Source organism: Pleurodeles waltl, chromosome 7, assembly GCF_031143425.1.
Source record: "Pleurodeles waltl isolate 20211129_DDA chromosome 7, aPleWal1.hap1.20221129, whole genome shotgun sequence".
Taxonomy (NCBI): domain Eukaryota; kingdom Metazoa; phylum Chordata; class Amphibia; order Caudata; family Salamandridae; genus Pleurodeles; species Pleurodeles waltl.
Genome location: NC_090446.1, coordinates 535,827,080 through 535,842,846, shown reverse-complemented (window position 1 = coordinate 535,842,846; position 15,767 = coordinate 535,827,080). Strand labels below are relative to the sequence as shown.

Below are 15,767 nucleotides of genomic sequence, written 5' to 3'. Positions count from 1 at the left end.
ATTGGCGCCGGTTGCAGCACCCCGATGCAGGGCCAAACTTCAAGCATTCTTCAATCTCCGGCACAAACTTTCAGTTAGCGAGGAGGGGTGCCAGTTGCGAGGGCTCCGCCTTGTACTACCCGCTTACCTGACATCCTGAGCTGTGTCTCTGGCACATGGAGCCCACCAAGACATCATTAAATCGAAGAACCAGCTCCGGAGCAAGGTCTGGTTTCCTGGCCTAGACCAGCAAGTAGAGGAGGTAGTCAGAGGATGCATTGTCTGCCAGGCCAGTGGACTACCAGACCCCCCAGTGCCTGTCATCACAGAGGATGGCCCTACCGCCCCGTGGGAGAAAGTTAGCGCAGATGTCAGGAGCCTACCCAATGGATCCCACATGTTGGTGGTGATAGACGATTACTCGCGGTATCCAGAGCTAGAGCTTGTGCAGTCCACCTCAGCTGCCACCTTCACCCTGAAAATGGAAAAGCTGATAGCTTCCCAAGGTCTGTTTGGAGAAGTCCGCACTGACAACAGGCCATTTAACAGCCGAGAGTGGGCCGATTTTCTAAAATCCCGAAACACCAAACAGCATCGGATCATGCCCAGGCGGCCACAGGTGAATGGAGAGGTGGAATGTTTTGTAAGAACACTAACCAAGGTGATTCGCATAACCACTGTTGAATCGCAGAACGTCGAAAGTGCCATCTACACATTCCTCAGGGAATACCGGGTCACCCCCATGCCAATACCGGGGCCACTCCAAGCCAACTTTGTTTTGGTCGGACAGTGACTGATGCCATCCCACACCACCCTGTGTGGACAGCCCAACCACCGCCCCAAAATCTATCTACTCAGCAGAGATCTCATGCCAATGAATATGCCTCCTGGAAGCAGAGGGCCTGGATAATACCCATCCATGATGGAAGATGGATGAGAAGTATGGATGAAATGCAGGGACGAGAGATGAGAAGTAGGAATGATGGAAGAGAAGTAGGGGTGATGGAAGAGAAGTAGGGATAAGAAGCAGGGATAATGGAAGAACAGTAGGGATGAGAAGCAGGGATGAGAGGTAGGGATGATGGAAGAGAAGCAGGGATGATGGATGAGAAGTAGGGATGAAGTAGGATGAATGAGAAGTAGGGATGATGGAAGAGAAGCAGAGATGATGGATGAGAAGTAGGGATGATGGATGAGAAACAGGGATGATGGATAAGAAGAAGGGATGATGGATGAGAAACAGGGATGATGGATGAGAAGTAGGGATGATGTAGGATGGATGAGAAGCAGGGATGATGGATGAGAAGTAGGGATGATGTATGATGGATGAGAAGTAGGGATGATGGATGAGAAATAAGGATGATGGATGAGAAGTAGGGATGATGTATGAGAAGCAGGGATGATGGATGAGAAGTGGAGAAGAGGATGTATGATGAATGATAAGTAGGGATGATGGAAGAGAAGCAGGGATAAGAAGCAGGGATGACGGAAGAGAAGTTGGGATGAGAAGCAGGGATGAGAAGTAGGGATGATGGAAGAGAAGCAGGGATGATGGATGAGAAGTAGGGATGAAGTATGATGAATGAGGAGTATGGATGATGGAAGAGAAGCAGGGATGATGGATGAGAAGTAGGGATGATGGATGAGAAACAGAGATGATGGATAAGAAGTAGGGATGATGGATGAGAAACAGGGATGATGGATGAGAAGTAGGGATGATAGGATGGATGAGAAGCAGAGATAATGAATGAGAAGTAGGGATGAAGTATGATGGATGAGAAGTAGGGATTATAGATGAGAAATAGGGATGATGGATGAGAAGTAGGGATGAGGTATGATGGATGAGAAGTAGGGATTATAGATGAGAAATAGGGATGATGGATGAGAAGTAGGGATGATAGGATGGATGAGAAGCAGAGATAATGAATGAGAAGTAGGGATGAGGTATGATGGATGAGAAGTAGGGATCATAGATGAGAAATAGGGATGATGGATGAGAAGTAGGGATGAGGTATGATGGATGAGAAGTAGGGATTATAGATGAGAAATAGGGATGATGGATGAGAAGTAGGGATGATGGAAGAGAAGTAGGGATAAGAAGCTGGGATGATGGAAAAGAAGTAGGGATGAGAAGCAGGGATGAGAAGTAGGGATGATGGAAGAGAAGCAGGGATTATGGATGAGAAGTAGGGATGAAGTATGATGAATGAGAAGTAGGGATGATAGAAGAGAAGCAGGGATGATGGATGAGAAACAGGGATGATGGATAAGAGTAGGGATGATGGATGATAAACAGGGATGATGGATGAGAAGTAGGGATGATGTAGGATGGTGAGAAGCAGGGATAATGGATGAGAAGTAGGGATGATGGATGATGGATGAGAAGTAGGGATGAGGGATGAGAAATAGGGATGATGGATGAGAAGTAGGGATGATGTATGAGAAGCAGGGGTGATGGATGAGAAGTAGAGAAGAGGATGTATGATGAATGAGAGGTAGGGATGAAGGAAGAGAAGCAGGGATGATGGGTGAGAAGTAGGGATGATGGATGAGAAACAGGGATGAATGGATGATAAGTAGGGATGATGGATGAGAAACAGGGATGATGGATGAGAAGTAGGGATGATATAGGATGGATGAGAAGCAGAGATGATGGATGAGAAGTAGGGATGATGTATGATGGGTGAGAAGTAGGGATAATGTATGAGAAGTAGGGATGATGGATGAGAAGTAGGGAAGAGGATGTATGATAGATGAGAAGTAGGGATGATGGAAGAAAAACAGGTATAAGAAGCAGGGATGATGGAAGAGAAGCAGGGATGATGGATGAGAAGTAGGGATGAAGTATGATGAATGAGAAGTAGGGGTGATGAAAGAGAAGCAGGGATGTGGATGAGAAGTAGGGATGATGGATGAGAAACAGGGATGATGGAGGATGAAGAATGGATGAGAAGCACAGATGATGGATGAGAAGTAAGGATGATATATGAGAAGTAAGGATGATCAATGAGAAGTAGCGATGATGAAAGAGAAGCAGGGATGATGGATGAGAAGTAGGGATCCGTATGATGGATGAGAAGTAGGGGTGATGAATCAGAATTGAGGATGAGAAGTGAGGAATGAAGATGTCCTAAAATGGATGCTGTACAAGTGTTTAATCTGTCTCCATTCCAACCTCCTGTTTTCTAAAAAGTGAACCTTTCAGAAAGGAAAATTGGCTTAGCTAAAGAGTTCTTAAATGCACTTTCAGAATAAAATGCATAAAAGTTGAAATATGTACTATATGCCCATTTGCCAACCTTTAAAAAACCTTTCTGTTTACAATATCAAAAAAAGTTGGACTTTTTGCATATATGAGGATCATTGAAATATATTGCATTATTGTACATCTTTTTTGGAGGCACACCTGTACTGAAATGGTAAAGTGACCAGTTTCAATGTATTTCTTTGCATGCAGAGTCTCCCAGCTGTACAAGTAATACACCCTGAGCAGTCTTTAGTATTGTCAAATGTACTGCATCAACCTAACTTCTTTTGTGATGAAATTGTAAATACGTTTCAAATGCTTAGGCACAGTTTTATGGCAATGTGGCGCAGCACGGTTCTGCGGCAAACATAGCAGCACCTGCACTACTTTTGAAACACAGGGATGTGCTGTATTTACAGGAATACGGTGCACCCCTGTTTCCCCCTGCACAAGCGCTGAATTAAGCTGCCTGCGCCAACACAGGCATCCTTGCACAGTAGTGCAACGGAGTCTGCTTCGAGGGGATAGATCGTTTGTGTGCAGGAAGGTGTCCCTTCATGCACATAAACAATCTACAATGACAATGCAGCATACCCAGAAGTACCAAAGCGTAATTTTGGTATGATTGTTTATGTGCAAGAAGGGACACCTTCCTGCACATAAGCAATCATTCATGGCCTTTTGTTCCCTCTATGTGTGCTGCAGAAAGCAGCACACATAGAAAGAGCACAAAACAGAGAGGAATAAAAGTATTCCTCCTCGTTGTGCCATGCTAATGCCACCCCTTTGCGTGGCAATAGTTTTTGGTGCTGCCTCAGATTTGTACCTTCTTGTAAATCCGGGCAGCGTCAAAAGCAATGGGTTTTGCGGTGGAACACCCACAGGAACACCCATTGCACAACCCTTTGACGCAGAAAACTGCGTCGGAGGGGCCTATATTTACAAGGAGGCCTTAAGCCACAAAAAGTGGCTTACCGCCTCCTTGTAAATATGGTGCAGTGAAAAGCTCCACCGAGGCGTCACTGAAAGTGGCACTCCAGTGGCGCTAGGGCCTTGTAAATGTGGCAGATCTCAATTTAAGATTTCAAGACAGCACCACTTGTATGTTTGAACAAAAAGGCCTGTCTCTTAAATGGGAAGAGCAAAACTACATATCCCAGAAAGCAAAGTGTTAATGCAAAACAAGACAGGACTAGTAGTTATCAAATGTAAAAAGGAATTACTTGGCAGCAGTTATTTGCAGGCGCAAGTCCTCTGCTAGGGCAAAGGAGCGTTACCCACCCCCCCAGCAGTGGCAGCTGCAAACTTTTTATTACAAAACAATAATAAACCATGTTTATTATTGTTTTGTAGTAAAAAGGAGTGGGGCATTGAGTATGATGAGCACCAAGGGGAAGTGCACAGCACTCCCCCTCATTGTGCATGTATGTTCGTGAGCACTGTGCTCTCTCCTGCCCCACTGTTTTGCCATGCTGGATAGAGCAGGCACAGCTTCTCAGTCTGCCTGGGTGCGCAGGGCAGGCTTGGAGACTGTGCCTGCAGCCGAGGAGTGGTGCGGTGGTGGTGGCTGCGGCAGCATCACGCAGGTAAGTGTATTTTATTTTTAAATAACCCCCCCATCATCCCCGCGTGCCGCCCCACCACTAAAAAGTATCGCAAGCCACTCCTGGCTCACGGTCAAACTAGGGAAATTGATCTTGCCTTAGTTTTTAAAGTTTGTTCCATTTGCTGGATTGTTATATAGCTTCTCAAGATGCAGCTCAATCTATTGGTGTCTATTTCAAGGAGATTTAATTGCCATGATATCCATTTGTGAAGATAGCTTAACTGTTTGAGACCGTTTGACACCTTGCTGCAAATAGCTGTCCATACCTACAAGGTCTCAATCTACAGTTCAGGGCCTACTCTGCTTTTCATACATCCAATAACAAGAAAACAATTACTTTTGGAAAATAAATACGTTTAAAATTGTTGTTTGTGAAGAGGTAGTGTGTGAAATGAGATCAATAGACCAATTAAAAAGCTGCACTCTGTTCTGTATTTTTGGGCCAACTATAGATCATTACATTGTCGAAATATGGGTTCTAATATTTCTTTAATTCCTTGGGAATAACTCTTTGTTCTACATGCAAATAAGCATCAATCAAAGTGTCAATGTTACACATAAACAAACGGAAAACATGAAAATGTCACACACGATCAAACTCAAAGCTTGGCGGCTATGTGGCCACCCACTTCCTGACTTCTAGGGCGTCCTGCACTACCATTGACAATACAGCTCACACCTAGGCCTGTCTGTCCTTTGTTACTCTAGCCAGCTTGGAGCCAAACCAAGGGAATGGGATCATTAGACAAAGTATTCATCCTCCACCCACAGGTTGGCACTGAGGATAAAAGTAGCACTTTCAGAACCCTCCTTTAGCACACTCCTGGACTTCGAAAAAGGTCTCTCCTGCTTCCAGAAGTACTGCCCTGCTGCCTGAAGGAGTCCACTAGGATGCAGCAGTTTCCTGACAATTTACAGCTGAGTGGAACAGCTACCTAATAAGGGTGGCCAGAGTGATGTCACCCATAAATTAATTTTTAGAAAATAAGGGGCGTATTTCAGATTTAGAGGAATTCACTTTTCCCATTCCAGATCTTTAGATAATCTATAGTTCAAAAGAGTGCTGGACTCTAGATCCTCTAATTGTTTTTCATATTGATTAGGAACAGAAGTACATGAACCCTCAAGCAGACAAAATAAGTGACTCGTTTTACTCTGATGAATCACCATATGAAACAGTAACTCTACTCAGTCAGTAAATTGGTGTTGAAAGAAACAGACGATTGAAGAGTAAGTAGTTGGTTGTCTCCAAGCATCAAATAGCTTTCCTTCTTGTAGTAACATGTTTTATTTGATCAAACAGTTATTGCTTTTAATTGCATAGCATATCCTGAATTTAATAGCATACAAGAATGTCATGGTCTAAGAAAAGACTAAAAACTGAGTGGTAAAGATGTGTATAATATAGAGGCCCTCATTCTGACCTTGGCGGGCGGCGGAGGCCGCCCGCCAAAGTCCCGCCGTCAGGTTACCGTTCCGCGGTCGAAAGACCGCGGCGGTAATTCTGACTTTCCCGCTGGGCTGGCGGGCGGTCGCCTTCAGACCGCCAGCCAGCCCAGCGGGAAAGAGGCTTCCACGATGAAGCCGGCTCGGAATCGAGCCGGCGGAGTGGAAGCTGTGCGACGGGTGCAGTTGCACCCGTCGCGTATTTCACTGTCTGCGCAGCAGACAGTGAAATACATGTAGGGGCCCTCTTACGGGGGCCCCTGCAATGCCCATGCCAGTGGCATGGGCACTGCAGGGGCCCCCAGGGGCCCCGCGACCCCCCCTACCGCCATCCGGATCTCGGCGGTCCGACCGCCGGGATCTGGATGGCGGTAGGGGGGGTCGGAATCCCCGCGGCGGTGCAGCAAGCTGCGCCGCCGCGGAGGATTCAATGGGGCCGCGGTACACTGGCGGGACCCCGCCAGTGGTGCCGGTCCGACCGCGGCTTTACCGCCGCGGTCGGAATCCCCATTGGAGCACCGCCGGCCTGTCGGCGGTGCTCCCGCGGTCCTCCGCCCTGGCGGTCAAAGACCGCCAGGGTCAGAATGACCACCAGAGTGTCTGTCAAATGTTTATTGTTGCTATGAATGAAAATTCCACTGGATATGCAATGATCTGCAGGTTAAATCAACTGATGTTTATTACAATGACCATGAGAACACCTATTCAAAATCAGGAATTGTGTCACGGGAAAGCAGTGTTTTGGGACAAAAGAATTGCATTTCTCTGCCATTTCATAATTTCTGAAGATACAGGATTTGTTCAAACACCGAGGGCCAGATGTATCAAGCGATTTTGCATTCGCAAACGGTGCGAATCACAAAATTCGGCCGTTTACAAATGCAAAAATGCCTTCCAGAATGTATGAAAGGCATTCACAGTGCAATTTTAAGGAATCGCTAAAATAGCGATTCCTTAAAATTGCGACCCCATTTAGAGAATCGCAAATTGCGATTCTCTAAATAGGAAATACCAAATAAGGAATCCTTATTTGCGATTTCTTAAGCACATGTATCAAGCATTTCCTAAATGCGAATTGGGCATTTAGGAAATGCAATTACCACCAACAAATGTTTGGTGGTAACCATGTGCAAATTTTAAAAATGCATTTTAAATGCATTTTAAAAATTGACATGTAGCGCACACATGCCCCTAAGGCATGTGTGTGCTTCACATGTCCGTAAAAATATTTTTGGGGTGCAGCAGAGGGGGCCTTAGGCCCCCAGCACCCTGGGACGTGCATTTCTTGAATTGCAAATTCCTAACTGGAATTCACAATTCAGGAAATGCAAAAACATTTGCAACAGGCCCATAGGTGCAAATGGGGTTGGATTCTCTATTTGCGATTCGGTAATAGCATTTGCGAATTTTAAGAAATCGCTATTACCGAATCGCAAAATTCATACATATCATTTTGCATTTCTTAAATAGCGATTTCATAAAATTTGCTATTTAAGAAATGCAATTTCGTTTTTTAACACATCTGGCCCTCAGAGCCTAATTACAACTTCGGCGGATGGAAAAGCCTGTCCTCCGAAGTTCTGATGGGGAGGTTGTCGACAATGTGGCTGCCTCCCTGCCGGGGCCATTACAAATTTCCTGCTGGGTCAGCAGATGGAAACACAGTTTCTGCTTGCTGACCTAGCAGGAAATAGCCTACATCATTGTCTCTGGCTCGTAATCGAGCCGGCTGCAATGCTGTAGTGCTTAGGGTGCACCAGCACCCGTCGCAAAGTTCACTGAACTTTGCAATGGGGCTGGCCGGGAGGGCCTGCACTGTCCATGCCAATTGCATGGGCAGTGCATGGGCCCCTCTGGGGCACCCTGCACCCCGTCAGCCTTTTCATGGCGGTGCTACTCCATAAAACCACTAGCGAAGCAGCGCTGCCCTGGCGGATTAGGACCAGCAGCACTGCCAGACCATTGTGTCGACGAAAATTGGCGGTACTGGCAGTCCAATAGCGCTGCTACCGTTGTGGTTGTAATGTGGCAGTCGGACTGCCGCGTTGGCAGCGGTAGGACCTCCACTGTGACCCTGGAGGTCTTAAGACTGCCAGGCTCATTATGAGGGCATAATGTGCTCTCCACAGCGCAAAGATTTACAGGTCTAATACAATTTGGGAAGGTTTTCTTGCAATAACTACTCCAGAAACTGAATGCCGGCGATCAGATATGCAGTCCTATGTTCCCAGATCAATAAGTCTGAATATTCTTTTACTGCAATATAATGGCCTACTGTATAATAGTTATTTTGCTAACTTCCTAGAGCAAAGGCTTGATTAACAAAGTTGAGTCATACATTTTACTGTTGCAGTGGTTGATTTGTCAGGTTGTGTTCTATGTAGTACTGAAGCCAGTTCTACCATAGCCCCAAAAAGCATGTGGTTCTCAGATGTTCTTTTCAACTGGAAAGCATTGTTTCCTAGTCCCAGATGATCCCAGAACGTTTGAGGCATCCTGACACCTATGGGGTTACATTCCAGTATAATTTATCATTTTTGCATCTTCCAGGTTTCCTCCTAAGGAGAACGTGAAACAATTCCTGTTACAGCAAAATGAAGATTACCACTCTTCTTCTCTTCCTTGCAGTGGTTGTGTGCACAGGTAAATTTGAGTCAATCCCTTATGTTTTCAAATAAACCCTTTATGTCTCTGTGATAGAATTCATATTCCTGATAAAGTTTGAATAATTCTACCTGTGAGAATACAGAATGAAACATTCTGAAATATTACTCGTCTGTTTGGATGCACTTGAAAATAGTAATTGAAATTTGAAAGTCCAAAACTCCTTCTAACAGGTGATTATCTCGCCAAGCCAATGAGAGTGTCTAGAAAACAGGGACTGTTTACTAGGGGGGATGATAAATTCTGCTCTGTCGGTGGAGTTTGTGTACTTTTTTCCACTCTGCATTACACTTGTAAAACGGAGTTCCAGCAAAATGCCACCATGTGTCAGACTTTTTTTCTCATGCCTGGCTTGATAACGTTAAGTTGGTGAGTGTGAGTGAGAATTGGCATCCCCTAGTTCGATTATCGCGTGCAAGGACCGCACCCGATGTGATTTTCTCAACGGGTATGGGCGGTCCTGACAGTTCACAGTAAGAAAGCTGCTGCTCAAGTAGAAAATCTTTACTTGGTGAAGTTAAATGGATCAACACATTTTCTGGTATGTGATTAGAAGAGAAAAAATGTTCAAGTCTTTGACGGTATCCTGAGGAGCACTGCCTCTCCAACCACAATGTTTAAGTTTATATGTTTGTTTAATATACTTTATTTGGTTTGGTCAGATTACTGTTGCTCATATAAATGTCCCTTTAGAACACATTAAGGGCCCAATTATGAGTCCAACACCCATCCGCCAAACTCCCAACGTGGTGGTTGCCACCATACTGGCTACCTCCCTGCTGGCTGCATTAAGACTTTCCTGCTGGGCTGACCTTCGGAAACCTTGTGGCGGCAGCATTTTCACCGGCTCATAATCGAGCCAGTGGCAATGCTGTCAGACGCAGGCGGCACCATTTCCCTCGTAATGTGCACTGTCTGCACAGCAGACAGTGTCCATTATGAGGGTGCTGGGTTGGGGGACCCCTGGACTGCCCATGCCATAGGCATGTATAGTGCAGGGACCAGCTTGTGGACCCCTGCACCTGTTCCCTGCCAGCCTTTTCATGACAGTGAAACTGCCACCAAAAGACTGGTGGAAAACTAGGTTGCAATCAGCAGGGCGGTGCTGACTTCAGCTGCGCCCTGGCTGATTCCAAGCTGCACCGCCATCAGCCCGTCAAGATCTCCAGTCCTAGTGGAGAAGGCGGTAGTTTGGCAGGGCTACCCACCAACCTCAAAATGTGGCGGACGGACCACCACAAATGAGGCAGCCTGAGGACCACCACACTCTTAATTAGGACCTGAGTCCTTGCTGAAGCACATGCAGAATTATTCTTGGATGCTTTTGAGAATAGTGAGATATTTAAAGGAAATATTGAGCATTTCCCACTGCCACTCCTGAACACCCATTAATTTAGTCATCAAACAGACAGTCAGCAACTGTTTTTTGAAATGCACTATTTGGCTCCCCCCATGGTCCTCTTACCATGTTCCTCCTATGGATGCTACAATCACCCAGTGATAGCTATACCCCAGTTTAGAGGCTTGAAAAAATGGGCAAAATTGCAAAAGCAATTTTGGGACATTGTTACACATGCACATTTTGGGAGTAATGTGACAATTGCACCAGTTCTTTTTTCCCTCTTCAAGTTACCCCAAGCTTCAAGGTGATGATAAACAGCGTGAGCAATGGTTGTCTTAACAAGCAGAAAATGCCCTCCAGGTATTACAATCAGTGTATATGTGTTTTACCTTTTGTTCTTGAAAAAACTAAAAAACAAGTAGCAAAAAATATATTTGTGCTTGATTTTCCTAAAATTCTATAACGGTTGGTAAAGTCCAGTATAAGCAGAAATTTCAGCACACAGCTTAACTGCTAAATATGGTACATAGAGCTCAGAGATTTTAGGTGTTGCTGATGGTAACTCATCTATATCAATATATTTGTTCGGATTTTTTATAATTAACTGCAATATTTGCCACTTACCATCTGCAGACTAAATAACATTTGGGTTGATGGCAATTTTGAAATGAGGCAGTTATATAAATTATGATAAATACTGGTAATAATGTAGTGCAAAATAGTGTCATTTTCAGTTATTTTCCCGGATCAAAATGTGGAAGTAAATATCATCCAGGTCACAGAACTACTACAATATCCACTCTGTAAATGTTACAAAATGAATACACTAGCCAGCATGTGGAAGCCCTCAGTTAAGGGTAAGTGGAGCACATTGTACAAATATAGGGCCTTATTTACAAGAACTGATGAATCGCTGTGTTGTGGAGGTGATGCATCAGAAATACTTGCGCTGTGGGAAAAAGGTTTACAACACCATAGATGTGTCATATTTACAATACAGTGCTCCATGGCTGATGCATCTGAGGGAAGGATGCCGTAAGGCATCCACTCAAAAACTTACACATTGCTGAAGTTGGTGTCAGAATTATGCAAATTCAGCAATGCATCAAAAATCTGAGGCGATGCGTCCGTTCAAATTGACAGAAGGAGGCCAACGTGAAATATCACAGTAAAATGGTGGAATATCACCTTCTACACTTTTACATTGGTCCTGGATTTAAGAGATAATGTATGCAGTATGGCCATGTGTCACATTACAGTGGGCATAGTCTACTGATGTGTTTGTAGATCCCTGAGTATGTTTAACATAGTGAGTGACCGTGTAGTGTAAGTGAATGCAAGTATATGGTTGAATGTGAGGTGGAAATACATGTATTACCTACCTTATGTCTGTAGTTACCTGTTGTCCTTTGCAGTACACAGATCTGAACTTGGAGACCCCTTCTCCCATGAGAGACTTGACAATTCTGGCCTGTCCTTTGCAAAAAGTGCACAATATCACATAGCCTTGTTGCAGTGGATCATGGTATTGTAGGTTGATCCAGGGGTCCTAAAACGTGATTGGCAAATGTGTAGTCCTACTTCAACCAGTGGGGAGGTGCAAAATCGACATCTTCTAGGGTGTGAAGCTACTTCAAATGGCCAGATTCCTGTTTTAAAGTCACAGCGTCAGTGCTTACACCTGGGTTTTTGTGGCATAAGAATTCTGACACATTGCAGGCTATGTGTGACGCATCTTTGTGAGAAGGTAGCCTCTTTCTAGCATGGTTACCCCCATTTTTGGACTGTTTGTCAGTGTGTTTTAACTGTGTCACTGGGATCCTGCTAGCCAGGACCCCAGTGTTCACGGTTTGTGGCCTACTTGTCGGTCTGTTTCACTGTTTTTGTCAGTATGCTTAACTGTGTCACTGGAGTCCTGGTAACCAGAACTCCAGTGCTTATGCTCTCTCTGGTTCCAAATTTGTACTTACATACTGGTAACCCAGTATTCCACTCCAAATTGGTATATCGGACCCCCCTTATAAGTCCCTAGTATATTGTACGTAGGTACCCAGGGCATTGGGGTTCAAGGAGATCCTTATGGGATGCAGCATTTCTTTTGCCACCCATAAGGAGCTCTTACAAACACTTCTTCAGTAATGCCATTGCAGCCTGAGTGAAATAGTTTAAGCACTATTTCACAACTATTTTCACTCCATGAGGTCACTTATAAGTCACCTATATGTCTAACCTTCAGGCCCTGAAGGCTAGGTGCATATTACCTGTGTGTGAGGGCACTCCTTGACTAGCAGCGATGCCCCCATGCTGTCCAGGCCCATTTTACGGGACTTCATGAGTGCGGGAATGCCATTATAAGTGTGCATTATATATAGGTCAATACCTATATATAGCTTCACAGTGGTAACTCCGAATATGGCCATGCAAGGTGTCTAACAACTGCGAATTGTATCCCAATACTGATTCCAGGTTTTCACTGCAGCCCCAGCTGCTGCCACCTCACAGACAGGCTTCTGCCCTCCTGGACCTTGAGCAGCTCAATCCCAGGAAGGCAGAACAATGCATTTCCTTTAGGAAAGGGATGTTACACCCTCTCCCTTTGGAAATAGGTGTTACAGGCATGGGAGGGGTATCCTCCCAGAGCCTCTGGAAATGCTTTGAAGGGCATAGATGGCGCCCTCCTTGTAAAATCCAATCTACACCGGTTCAGGGATCCCCAGTCCCTGCTCTGACGTGAAACATAGCAAAGGAAAGGGGAGTGACCACTCCCCTGTCCTTCACCACCCCAGGGGTGGTGCCCAGAGCTCCTCCAGAATGTCCCAGGGTTTTGCCATCTTGGATTCCAAGGTGGTGGGGCACTCTGGGAGCATCTAAATAGCCAGTGCCAGCAGGTCATGTCAGAGACCCCTCCCGATAGGTGCTTACCTAGTTAGGTGATTAATCCCCCTCTCACGGCTATTTAGGGTCTCTCCTCTGGATGTTTCTTCCGATTTGGATTGCAAGACTTCAGTAGGAATCCTCTGCATCCTTTACTTCATCTTCTACCGGCAGATCAACCGCTGGTTGCTCCAGGAACTCTACAAAAATGCAACAAAGAAGCTAAGACGACTTCTGCAACATTGTATCTTCAGCACATGCCAGCAACTGCAACAGTTCCAGGTCGTGCATCCTCCGAGGACTGCCTGTCTTCAGCCTGCACCAGAAGAACGAAGGAATCTAGCGTGCTTCATCAGGCACCTCACTGCAGCAACAACTGGTGGCTTGGACCCCCTCTCCAGATGACAGGCGTGGATCCAGCAACATGGGTGGTGGACTAAAGTAACTCCGGCAGTCCCACTGGCCAGCTGTCCAACTTTGGTGGAGGTAAGGGCTTGCCTTCCCACGCAAGACAGTACCCCCGTGCACCAAGTGATTTGCAGTTGCTGAGGCTTGTGTGCGACCTTCCAAGAAGTTCCTCATACACAGCACAGCTGAGGCCCCAGCACTCCTTCCTGCGATGCACAGCTTCCTGAGTTTTTCTCCGGGGACGTGGGATTTCTTTGTGTCGTGCTGTGTGGGCCTCCATTTGCACCTTCTTTGTCCCCATTCTGTGAGACTCCTGTGCATGCTGCCTGGTCTTCTGAGGGCTCTCTGAGTTGCTGAGAGCCCCCTCTGTCTCTCCCACCTAGGTAGAGTCCACCAGGTTCCTCCTGGTCTCGGGCAGCGCCATTTTCCACTAACCAGGAGATTTGCGTGTGCCAAGGCTTGTTGGCATAATCCAATGATGCACACCAGACTGTATTCATCCATCCGGCATGGGAAATCTTCTGCACCAACCAGGAAGCCGCATCTGTCTTCTTTAGTGCAATATTGACTTTGTCTTCTCACCGGTGGCTCCTGTTCTCCCTGGACTCTTCAGTGCTTCTTGGACTTGGTCCCCTTCTTTCACAGGTCTTCAGGTCCAGGAATCCATTGTTGGTGTCTTGCAGTCTCTTCTGGTTCTTGCATCATCTTCTATCATGACTTCTAGTGTGTTTTAGGAAACTTGCTGTGTTTTACTCCTGCTTTCCTGGGCTCCGGGCTGGCGTACATTACTTACCTTTGGTGTTTTCTTACACTCCCAGTGCCCCTTTACACACTACACTTGCCTAAGTAGAAACACGACGTTTGCATTCCACTGTTTTAGTATATGGTTTCTGTTCTCCCTAGGCCCTTTGGAACCTATTGTGATTTTCACTATTTGCACTGTTTCCCTACTGTGTACTTACTTGTTTCTGGTTACTAGTGTATATATTGTGTGATTTACTTACCTCCTAAGGGAGTATAGCCTACAAGGTATTTTTGGCATTGTGTGACTAAAATAAAGTACCTTTATTTTTGTAACACTGAATATTGTCTTTCATGTGTTTAAGTACTGTGTGACTACAGTGGTTTTGCAAGAGCTTTACATGTCTCTTAGTCCTGATCTGCCTACAGCTACCTCTAGACAGTCTGGCTTCTAGACACTGACTACATTTCACTAATAAGGGATAACTGGACGTGGTATAAGGTGTAAGTACCTTTGGTACCCACTACAAACCAGGCCAGCCTCCGACAATCTTGAAGAAGTGTCAAATGAGGATATTCTTGTAAATATCACTGCTTCAGTCGTAAGTGGCTTATTTCTGATGGAACGCCCACTATGCATACATGGAAAATGTACATGATGCAGCAGGATCCCGTGCAGTTGATTTTTTTACACAGGCCCAGAAAAAGTGACACTTTGTAAATATGGAGCTAGCACAGTGCCTCTGCTGCATCAAAAAAAATGATGCAACAGCGGTGCAAGCTCCTTGTAAATAAGCTCCCCAGTGTACAGTACCAGGAAGAAACATCTTGGCAATTTCGATTCCCCGGTATTAATTTTGAGTGACTCAAGTGATTGCCACTGAATATATGAAATGGTGATTGTAGTATGGGTAGACCGGTGGAAGATTTAGAGATACCCTCAAATAATTAACAGAACCAACACTGACACAATTTTATACCTTTGCACTCATTGCAGGCAACCTAGCTCAGTGATGGTTGGCTCTGGGAGGAGTGTCAGGTGATATCTCTTTCCTTTTTGAAAGGGTTTTCATGTTAACCTTTTGGAGGTGTCTATCCACCCAGCTGCCAGTTTAATAGGAAATAATCTCTGCTATTCAGGCGGCAGCTGCCTTAACAGAGATGATCTATTATTCAAACAAACCCACAGGCTTCTTTCCAGAGGAATTCAGATTTGGTGTTGTTGGCAACCATTCTTCCCATGGCTCACAACTCATATCAGGAAGCCGGCAGCTTAGAGGTTTCAGAGCTTTCTGGCAGATGAGCTATGAGGAGAGGGAAAAGACTGCTGGTGCTAGGGTGAGAGTGAAATGCTGAGCGAGACAAGGTGGGCACTGGAGGGAGGGAAAGGAAGAGTGGAGAGGCAGGGGTAAGAGCACTGCAATGGTGCTGGCTGGTAGAAGGAGCAGTGAGACCAGAGA

General features: G+C 45.5%; 1 protein-coding gene across 2 annotated transcripts in view; it reads left to right on the top strand.

Annotated features, from left to right (window-relative positions):
* Window positions 1-15,767, top strand: part of LOC138304307 (CD59 glycoprotein-like) — a 161,584-nt gene that overhangs the window by 54,161 nt on the left and 91,656 nt on the right. For both annotated transcript variants that reach the window (XM_069244258.1, XM_069244259.1), the window contains exon 2: window positions 8,829-8,921. In XM_069244258.1, coding sequence (XP_069100359.1) covers window positions 8,873-8,921 — 49 coding nt within the window. In that variant the 5' untranslated portion in view covers window positions 8,829-8,872. The remainder of the gene's footprint in view (window positions 1-8,828; window positions 8,922-15,767) is intronic.